Source organism: Tuber melanosporum, assembly GCF_000151645.1.
Source record: "Tuber melanosporum whole genome shotgun sequence assembly, scaffold_3, strain Mel28".
Classification (NCBI taxonomy): domain Eukaryota; kingdom Fungi; phylum Ascomycota; class Pezizomycetes; order Pezizales; family Tuberaceae; genus Tuber; species Tuber melanosporum.
The window spans coordinates 599,860-610,539 of record NW_003298974.1 but is presented as its reverse complement, the minus strand read 5'-3'; the positions used below and the strand labels follow the sequence as shown (position 1 = coordinate 610,539).

The window sequence follows — 10,680 nt, the reverse complement described above, 5'->3', positions numbered from 1 at the left end:
TTTATGCTAAAAATATTACTTTTATGCTAAAAATATTACTTTTATGCTAAAAATATTACTTTTATGCTAAAAATATTACTTTTATGCTAAAAATATTACTTTTATGCTAAAAATATTACTTTTATGCTAAAAATATTACTTTTATGCTAAAAATATTACTTTTATGCTAAAAATATTACTTTTATACTATAAAAGTAACCAGCTAAACAGGTTCTAAACTTACTGTTATCTGCATTTGAGTTCTTGGTCATAAATGAAAAGAACACTGCTGAGCCTTCCTGGTCATATATCCATCTACTTTAAAAATTCCAGCCTAACTCTTCTCAACACATCCTTGCGTTGACTTCTGCCTAGACCTTTTTCTATCATATCACCTTCAAGGTCACATTCCAACCTAGTTGCTTTTAACAACCTCTGATTACTTGCACTAAAATTATTTTAACCATACAGGACCAATTTTCCTTTAATTGTTTGCCCAGCCAGTCAAATTTGTAATTATAGCATCCGCAATTTTCAATTGGTATCCGCATTTGAACTAAAACACTTTTTAATGTCCTCCCTCCACGTTACACTGTAAGAGCAACCACATCCCCCCACACATATGCCATTGAGGATATTTTCCATCCATGAAACAAAAGAAAATCTAGAAAATGATTGCAGGGGGAATTAAAATAGGAACCATTCGATTCCAGGAGAACAGTAAAATTTTTAGCAAAGTAGAACGTATTCAAGTAAAAGAGCAATGTAAAAGAAGCGAAATTGGTAATGGCGGAGTCAAGGGTTACTCTGAGTCAACCCCAGTCTCCATGTTATCGTCGTCGCCGCCGTCGCCGTCCTTGTTGGCAGACGGTTCGGCCGGGATGGGTTCACGCTTTTTACGGCTTTCAACCCTCCATTGATTGTTAACGGGCGAAGTAGAGTCATGCTCACCAGCCTTGCTCAAATGAAGAACAGAGTACTGGGCTCCCTGAGTAGCTCGACGAGCTCTTCCTGGAAAGCGGCGCCCTCTATCTGGCCCCTGGACCATGGCCGGGGATTCGGTACCAACCTTGCGACGTTTTCTCGCGGTAATAGGAGGGGATTCATCATTGTCGTCGACGTCAACAGCGTCAACAGCATCAACAGCCGTGGATTGCTTCGGAACCCTTGTGGTTAGAGAACTGCGAGCGACATTCGGTGCAGACATTCCGCCATTCAACAAGTTTTCCGCAACAGCTACCATCTTATCGTAAAGTTTGCGGTCAAAGTTGACAAATTCAAAGGAAGTCGCAGAAAGTCTGAGAGCTTTAGAATCATCATCGCGATTAAAGAATTCCATGATATCCTTAAGCGTAAAGTTGCGGATCTCGCCGGGGGTTCTAAGACCTTTGTCGAGGAGCATTTTTGAGCCCCAACCAGTGTGTATGAACTTCTCGGCCCATTTCTTCTTCACGACAGGATCGGAATTTTGCCAGATTGACAAAGAAACCATTTTTCTACCGCCAAGCTTGTACTCGCCGTAAAAGGCAAAATGCACCTTATCCACCTTCTTGAAGACAGGATAGCGCGACGCTAAAAGTTCGCCCTCGGAATTGTGGAGGTCGATAAGCTCACATGTGTCGCCAATAGCTTTGGGTGGTTTGAAGTGGAGATCAGGTGTGAATACAATGTAATATTCGTAGGGAAGCACGTTTTCCTTAGTAACCTGAGCTACAATCTTCCCCGGACGGGTGCCAGTAATCGCCTTAATAGCGTCCGCCGTGAATAGGAACGGCTTGTCAGGAAGGTTTTCTGGCAATTTGCGGTCGCGAGCAATAACCTTCGCAGAAGGTGGTGGAATTTTCTTTCCGGAGGAAGATTGGGGTGCACTTGGCATACCTGGGCCAATTGAGGCCAACAAAGGAGCCGTGTTCCTCACCGGGGTCTTGGCTGTCTTTTGGTTAACAGCGACGAACCCACTAGTAGAAGGTATCACCTCAGTGTCCGATTCCGATTCCGATTCCGATTCTTCCGCAATTGGACCAACTACCGCCGGCGACTTAGCTTGAGGTTGAACCCGACTGCCCAGTAGCGCGCCAGCTCTTCTGGCCTTCCCAAAACCACCTCTACCTGGAAATATCTTTGGAGCTTCAACAGACTTGTCGGAAGAGGATTCATCCGAATCCGAGCTTGAATCCCCCCCACTCACCCTAACAGGTGCTCTGCCGCCGCCCCTTCCTCTACCAGACTTGCCTCTGGTAGGCCGCATCTTTTGGACAGGTCGCTTTTTAGACTTGTTGGACTCAGTAGTTGAAAGAACACCTGTGGCTTCGGGGCCTGGCAATTCAGAACTAGGAAGTGGCGCCGGTGGAGCCGGGGCAATGTTCTCGCGATCGCTGTCACCGACATCTGGCATCGCCATCTCAACGTCCTGATCGACAGCCGTATATGGTATATCGAGATCTTAACACTCAATTGTTAGCGCTTAAGGAGAGACTCCGGAGAAAAATAACCTCAAATAAAGAAATAATCTTACCTGGGGACAATGTCGTCTCAAAGGTATCGGCAATAGTACCATTATGCTTTGACTTTTCAACAGTTTGAACCGAACCAGTCTTACCATGAGAAGTGCTAGTAGGTGCCTCAAGGGCTTCTGAGTTAAAACGCCCACCCGCGGACGGGGTAATCTCTGTATGCCCCAAAGCTTTCCGGAGTTCATTAAGCTCCTGAGCTTTCACCTGATCTTCAGTATCGCGCATCAACCGTCTGAGTTCTTCGATCTCGCGATTTTGCGCCAAGGACTTTTCAGTAAAATTGGTCAGAATGGAATTTTGAGTTTCCTGGATATGGTCCAGTTTCTCAGTAATTAACTTAAACATCTCGCGCATGCTAAGCTTAGAGCCTACAACTCCACTATCAGTAACAACCATTGTATTTGGTGTGGAGAAACTTACTTTCCACGGCAGTCGCGCCGCTCCCAGCTCGGCTGAAAACCATTTCTGAGATTGTTCTCCTGTTCAACCAAGTTTAGTTTTAGTAAGTAGGTCTAAAGTCAAGCGCGACTAGTAGGTATTTGAAAGAAAGTTTTGCGCGAGTGAAGGAAAAGAGAGAAGAAAGCAAAAGAGAGGACGGGACAAGAATGCAAGGACCAAGTATGTAATCGGAATAACAAAGCTTAAAAGTTTTGCAAAATGATAAATCGGAAAAATATCGGAGAAAAAAAGACAAATTTGGTATAAAAGCCCACATGCACCAATTGGATAATTTGACTTACAGGAATGAGGAATGAGTAAGGATTTTGTGTGTTGGTGTAAGAGTGTTGTAAAGGGTAGAGTGGTTGTTGAGAATAGGATAGGAAGGAAGGATGAGGAAGGAAGGAATGATGAGGAAGGAAGGAAGGATAAGGAAGGAAGGGTGGGAAAGGAAGGGAAATGGAAGAAGGCAAGGAGTCAGGTGCAGGAGAAAGTGACTCATGTGGCTTGGCATCAAGCCACAAATTTGCCATTGAATTCTGGAAGCTCTGAGAAGTGGCAGTGCAACCTAAAATAAGAGTAGAACCTAAAAATAGATGCATTAAATTCTAGTTCATTATTGTATGATAAATTTTTGAGAAATGAGATTGTAATTGATATTTTTTATGTCAATATTTAACTTATTAAATCCCGTGAATATTTTACATTTTAGTGTCGATACTATAAATACTTGTTGTGTACAATACCTCCTGTACCGTACGTTATCCACCCGGTCAGCGTGCCGTTCTTAATGGCTGGGGTATTCTTGGCGGAAATGAGTAACTAAATACCGGTATCGTACTCGGTTGGCTCCGTGGTGCGCCAACGTGGCGGCGCCATGGCGCGACCTGGCGCGAGTTCAGTATGACTCAACGAAATCTGCGTGTAAGGTATCCGCCAAGACTCGCCAAGTGCGCCCCATTGCCGAGACTTCACCTGGTATGATAAAACAAACGCCACTGCAAATCCCACCAATCAGAGGCCAAACAACCCCAATAATAAATAGTTCGGGGTATCTCGGCATAGCTGAAAATAATATATCTTGATTGGTATTCGCCATTGTATTAACCTATTCGGCTAAGCACATTGTGGCTTAACAGCGTAATTTCCTTTGTTTACAATCTGACAAGCATGACAGTACTATATAGTGATACCTGATAAGAGTTTATATAGTATGCAATTACTTGATATAATCAGTGAAAGCTGGATATAGTGAATTTCATGAGATTATACAGTAGAATTTGTTTGATTTGATTTCAATTTGCCCAGCTTTTCTTGATTTCTATTTACCAGAGACCTTAAATTCCCTTTTTTTTCTTAAAAACTGTATTCAATTTTCTTAAGCAGCAGATATATATTTAAATCACTTCATACTAATTATGTAAACTATACTCCTTTTTCTCCCCCTTTTCTCTTGATAATAATCTTATCTTTTAATCTCCTTCAACTTTCCTAATATCACTCATTCAATGTCTCTTAATTTAGATTTTCTCTACTTTATTACTGAAGATATAAGCTTATTGAGAATTTATTTGGTAACTTAATTCTTATTATTATCAACTTATATTTTTAGAATATATTATATAATAATAATATCAGAAAATTTAATAAAGGATTCAAAAATTCTAACTCTACTTGATAAACCTTTCTATGTAAACTTATTTAATACATAAGAGTTTTGATGGTTATTTAATTATACTAGTATTCCTTTCACTTAAAGGTAACTTCTATTCTGTCAAAATATTTTTTTAGCCTAAATCTTAGAGGTCAGTTGATTTCTTACAAATATGATAATTAATATCAGGTAATGTTTTATAATATGCATAATATCAAATCAAATAACGGTTTATTTTCAATCAAGCAGTTAGCTTGACAATAAACTGGAACCATCCGACCCAACAATTGCTCCATTTCTCAACCTCTTTTGGAGCAAAACATTCCTCCCTTTGGTAAGAACCTTTAATAGGAAGTGGCTCAGTGTGCAGTTAAGTTGTACTTCCTATTCTTATACAAATCTCATGTGGCTTTTAGCGAACTGCAGTTATCGAGCACTGCGGCTGAAACAGATTATTTGACCCTAATTTGACTCGAAGTTATCGGTACTTTACAATAACATATTAAACGAGACATCAGGACGCTATTGTTTACCCACAAATAGGTGTTACCCTAAGATCTTTCTTTTTAATCCTCAATCCTAATTTCTGAGGTATGTCCGAGAACAGTTTCCATTTCAACTACGGATATGCGCATCAGGGTTATTGCGCATTCTATCTGGAGTCCTCCAAGGTTGACCTTATATATATCTCACTCTGATACTAGTACTGCTGTACTGCTGTACCACAACCGAACACCGGTGTAACTTCTGATTCCTACACCTTCTTTGTTTCCGTCTGAACAAAGGAGTTTACCTTCCTTTCATGAATACCGAGCAGAATGAGCACGGCGTAAACCAGCAAGTTGTCGAGTACTTGCCCTTTGTTTCGCACAAATGTTGGTAGTTTACAAATAGCGGGCGTTCTATATTTCATCTCAAAAAACCAATCTCATAATAGGGTAATTCTAGTACCAAAATGTAACAAAGAGTTGTGTCGGGGGACAAAGCCGGTTCAGGTGTTTGTGGGGATAAGATATACACATTCTGCCTGGAATTAGCATTCGACATCACACTTTTTAAACACAATGGTTGAGATATTTGAGTTATAGGTAGTGTGAGAGCATATTTTCCTCCGTTCATGTGTTTATTGTTCGATCCCGGCACGAACCCCGAGCGACCCACGACCCTCGACATAGCAACCGGTATTTTCCACATCCCTGTTAGAATAACGTATCGGACCTTTCATCCCAACCACCTTCCCCTCTATCATCCCGCCAAAAAGAATAAACCCGGCCAACCAGAAAAAAAAAAGTCTACAAACATGCCGCCTCCAACCTCGCTGTCTATCAAGACCTCCTCCGTTCTCCGTCTGATCAAGGAGGAAGCTTCCTATCTTAAGGAGACCATTCAGCAGAAGGCCGTCGTGGAAAAGTTAGAGCAGGACGGTGCGGACGAGTATGAGCTTCGCCAACCGGTTCGGAATTTTTTCCAAATTCTTATTGTTTTACGTCAGATATTTCACATGAGCTTCTGCTTACCTGCCTTTGCCTTGTTGCAATAGAGACAAGTTCTGGAACAGACTATCGTGATGGCACCGGCGGTCCGTAAGCAATTGCTCACTGCTCTTAGTTCGTTGTCGGAAGCATTGGTCTGTCTTTGTTTCGAGTCACGGGTAATAAACGAGAACAATACTGATTAGGTTTCAGGAGGCGGCACCGGAGTCTGAGAGCGAGGAGAACAAAAAGAAGGCAAGGGAGGCTCTTGACAATGGGAAGGAAGTTCTTGAGCAGCATGGCGTACTGGAGTAATTGCTGGAGATGCTGGTAGCTTACGGGTACTTCGGTTTGCGAGATGCAAATTATATTCGGCTGTCATATGAGGATCACCGGTGTTCCTGTATTTCCCACCTAATCCCATAATATCGATATAATAGTCCTGTTTAACTACGGCATATGGCTTCTGGGCTGGAACTAGAGAACTAGGTTCTGTTCGTCTACTCGTCGTGTCGTGACGTTTGTGAAATGGACCAGGCTTGCAAGGGGGTGGACAGGGGTATATATAACCACACAGGGGTCCCAAAAGCGGTTAATTAAGTGTAAACATAACAAGGGTGGTAAATAGTATTTTACACTACTTGATAAAAATTAAAAATTAAAAATATTTCCTCCTTCATCCTCAATACAGTCTCAAATCAATTTAGATATAAAGTCAATATGGTAGTATATGTGTTCCATAAAATAGTTATTCTAAGCCAAGTATTGTAATATTATAAAAAAGTTAATGTAAAGAAGAATTAACAAGTAAATTTTAATTTACCTCTTCAAGTACAAGACGAATCTGTCATGTAGTTATTGAGGTCCCAGTTTTCTCATGTAGGACATCCTTTAACTTAGTCCAAATCATTTCAAAAGGATTTAAGTCCAGAAAATGTGCCGGAAAAAACAAGCTTTGTAAACCCAAACTGTTGGTGAGGGATATTGTAATAGTAGTGAACATGTTTTGGAGCATTGTCCTCCATTATCACAATATCTCTCATGGAAAACTCAGTTATTGCCTAAGCAGTAAGAAGATAGAGGAGAAGATTAAGAATTTACTTGCAGTAAATAAACCAATCAATTCCTCCACACCTAAGAACTTTCCTTGTCTTCAACTGTAGGTCTGGAAATGGATTTCTAGTCCCAATAAACTAGCATTAATATTTGCTGTAAACTCAGATTAATACTCTTTTTTTAAGATAAGAATTACTTCTTTCTATTAGTTGACTATCTCATAATTAAATTTTCACTTCATTCTGGATAGTTGTGATTGCCTAGGTAGTAAATTTATAGTGGTGGTGGAGCTGCAGTTGCTTTGCCAGATGAAAAAATTTGACCTGGTGTTTTAAGAGGATCAACTTCATGCTGAGATGGGATAGTGAAAAAGTATCATATATCTATCACACTAAGTAGGCAGAAAGGACCATGTGCATACAGGTTAGTTGAATGATTACATATTGTGACAACTTCATATGAGATTGAGACATTTTATTCAGAAAGGCAATTCTGGTACCTGCATTTTCATAATTCTGCTTTGTTACTTATTATTGATTTCTGAAGAATCATCAGCATGTCGGTTCTTCATTTTGCTAAAACAGGGTTGAATATTTGGTGCTTGCTCATTCTTCTTACTACACTAGTACTTTAAGCCTCTTCACTATATGAGTTTATGAGACCTCATTTGGTACAATAGTTGTATCTTTTTGTCTATTACCTTCATGCAGGTTTCATATTTGTTAAATATGGAAAATTGGATTGCTGTGGAGAGATCAACTATGTTATTGCTTTAAGCTAGTACAAGTTTCATGATCTCATATTTTCAACAAATATTACTAGCTATATTATTTTCAAAGCTACTGGAGTAATACTTACCCAATTGTTTGATGATATATTCTGCAGCTAGAAATTTGCAACATTACTTTATAAGTGGTTCCTTGAAGTTATGTCCTAGTAACATTTGTAGTAGTTTCCTGTAAAAACCTTTAAGAGTAACTGCTATTATAGAAGAATAAACTTATGCTTTTACTGGTATCAAAAAACCACCATAGTAGTGATTGAAATAGACTAATATACTAAAGTAGAGTGCTGTTAATTAAATGCTATAGCAAGATATAGTCTATCTTAGTGGAAGGTACTTAAGTACTAAAGACCTCCAGAATCCTGGAGAATCATCTTGGGAGATTATAAGTAAGGTTATGAAAATAGTATTTGATACATATGAGTTTTTAGAATTTTTGAATAAATAGTTAGAATTCAAAAAAGCTAAACTTTCTTTATCCCCTGTTCCTTCCTGTCTCCATATTTCCAGCCCTCCACGTACTATCCTCTCCAATAACCCTGTCTTGGCACCTGCTCCCTCATAAATAAATCATCTAGATAATGCTTGATAATTGTTGACAATGTTCCAGATTTCTACCATCAATAATTATTAAAAACGTTTAGATTTTTTAAACACTATATGAGAATGACTTTTAGTAGAATAAACACTAAAGAAGTATTATTCTAATATAAAAGATACGTTCAAAAAGATTATACTGGTTGTACTACGGTGCAAAGTGCCTAAAGGTGGGTCCTCCAGTGAAACAGGAATTCCGTAGCAACCGATCAGTGTTGAGCCCGGAATTGAGCCAGGAAGTGCCAAGATAACCTGAAGGATGGGAAATAATACAAGTATGGGTAATTGCAGAGAGATGAATAAAGCAGAAATCAACAAAATATTTTATTTGAAGAAGAGAGATTTCTAAATAAAACCTTGTGCTTTAGATACACCACAATGACTTTTATACACAATATCTGTAAACTCAGAAGTTCCATACCGTAATCCTGCATAGTAGGCATCTAGTATGCGAGTGCTCGTCCACCAGTATTTAAGGAGTAAGAGTGAAGGTATTTCCTGCAAAGCTTTTGGAACTGTTTTGATTAGTGAAGGCCAGTTATACTGACAATTCTTGCTGGTAAACCATTTTGCTCTTCCCCATCTATATTTGATCCAGTTGAGCTCACAGTGATATTTTGGAAAGAACAAACAAAGATGACCTGTCTTTTCAATCTCCTCCTGAAGGTGAGACTTTTGTACCAGAAAGACTGGTTGTACTGAAAGAAGTTACCTGGCACAGCAAGAATTGCCACTGTAACTTTGGTTCTTCTTATTTTTTCTGCTCTTGCAATCATACCTTAATCCACCCTCAGGCCAAATTCCACATTCCAGGAGGATTCTTTTGCATCCCTTTGGCATACCTCTCAATTTGGCAGGTATAGAAAGATCATTTGGATCAAAACTCATTCTCTAATAGAATAAGGTAACCCCATTAGGTTCATAGTACCAACTATTATCGAGATGTGGCTGTTTTCCACCAGGATCCATATTCATATGAGAAGACTGAAGAGCATCTAATGCATCAGCTGTGTGAGATGTCACATGATTGAAAAGAAACAAGGCTTGAGCATTTGGAAAAGTGGCTTCAAAAATCGGAATTGCAATGTTGAGTACCTGGTCTATAAGATTGTCCCCTTTCTACCATGTTCCTTTGCCTATCTGAATATATTCTGTAGCCTGCTTAGGTTTAATTTTAAGCCCAGGAACTGGTTCAAGATTGCAAGTCTGTAGGAGGGAAGGTAAAGGGACAGTCAATAGCATCTCTAGTCTATTGCAAGGGAGTATGAAATTGGATACTATAAGACCTTGACCTTTAGACATCTTTCTGATCAGATGCTTATCTTTGTGAACCTATTGATGATGTACTTCATTATTGGAGTGAAAGGTGCATTCATCATGTGTGACAGGGATTAAGAGGTGTTGTCTGGCAGGTAATAGTGTATTTTCAATAGTGCCAGAGAGATTCAATTTTGGTATTCGTCTTTCCAGCTCTTTCCATTGGGGGATGAAGTATTGTGAACGATAAAAGACTATATCAGGCTTCTCGTAACTGTCGATAAAGACCCCTTTTCTTACTTCCTTCCACTCAAATCCTAACTTCTTCAACCACCGAATAGCTGTAAAAACTGTCAAACCTATTTGCCCTTGGGTTTGTTTTTCTATCAATGCTTGATCGATACAAGTGACTCGGATTTCTGCATCTTGCTGACTTGTACACATTGTCCAATACTTAGTTACTGCTCTTGCAAGTCCAGGTCTGAAAATATCTAAATATTATTCACAACTTGATTAATCACAAATTTGACCCACTGAAAATCAAAGATTTTGTACTTACCTTTACCAGTATACTCAATGTTCTCCTTGACTGCTATGATGGCACCTTCGTCATTTAGCATACTTTGAGACTTTGTATGCTTTTCTTGTTGACTTAGAATAATTGTTCTTGTTTTAATTCAGCTCTTTTCCCATCGAGTGATACTCTCAGCCATATGCTTGCTCTGTCCCCATCCAATTGCTGTGTTTAATGCTGCCATCATGCCAGGAAGATTAGGACACTTCAACTGCCAGTTCATGAACTGGAGTACTTGGAAATAGCATTCAAGATCCGACATACTGCAAATGGCTTTCTTTTTGCATCTTAGTACTCTTTGGATATCCATCACTCCTAATCATACATTACTTAGTTTATTTACTTGTATGTTAATA

General features: G+C 39.4%; 1 protein-coding gene; it reads right to left on the bottom strand.

The window, feature by feature from the left end:
* Positions 1 to 402: 402 nt before the first annotated feature.
* GSTUM_00006776001 (uncharacterized protein) lies at positions 403 to 3,432 on the bottom strand (the record flags this gene model as incomplete). XM_002838944.2 has 4 exons in its annotated part: positions 403 to 2,421; positions 2,495 to 2,860; positions 2,913 to 2,971; positions 3,233 to 3,432. 4 exons carry the CDS (start codon positions 3,430 to 3,432, stop codon positions 782 to 784), a joined length of 2,265 nt encoding a protein of 754 aa, XP_002838990.1. The 3' UTR covers positions 403 to 781.
* Positions 3,433 to 10,680: the final 7,248 nt, after the last annotated feature.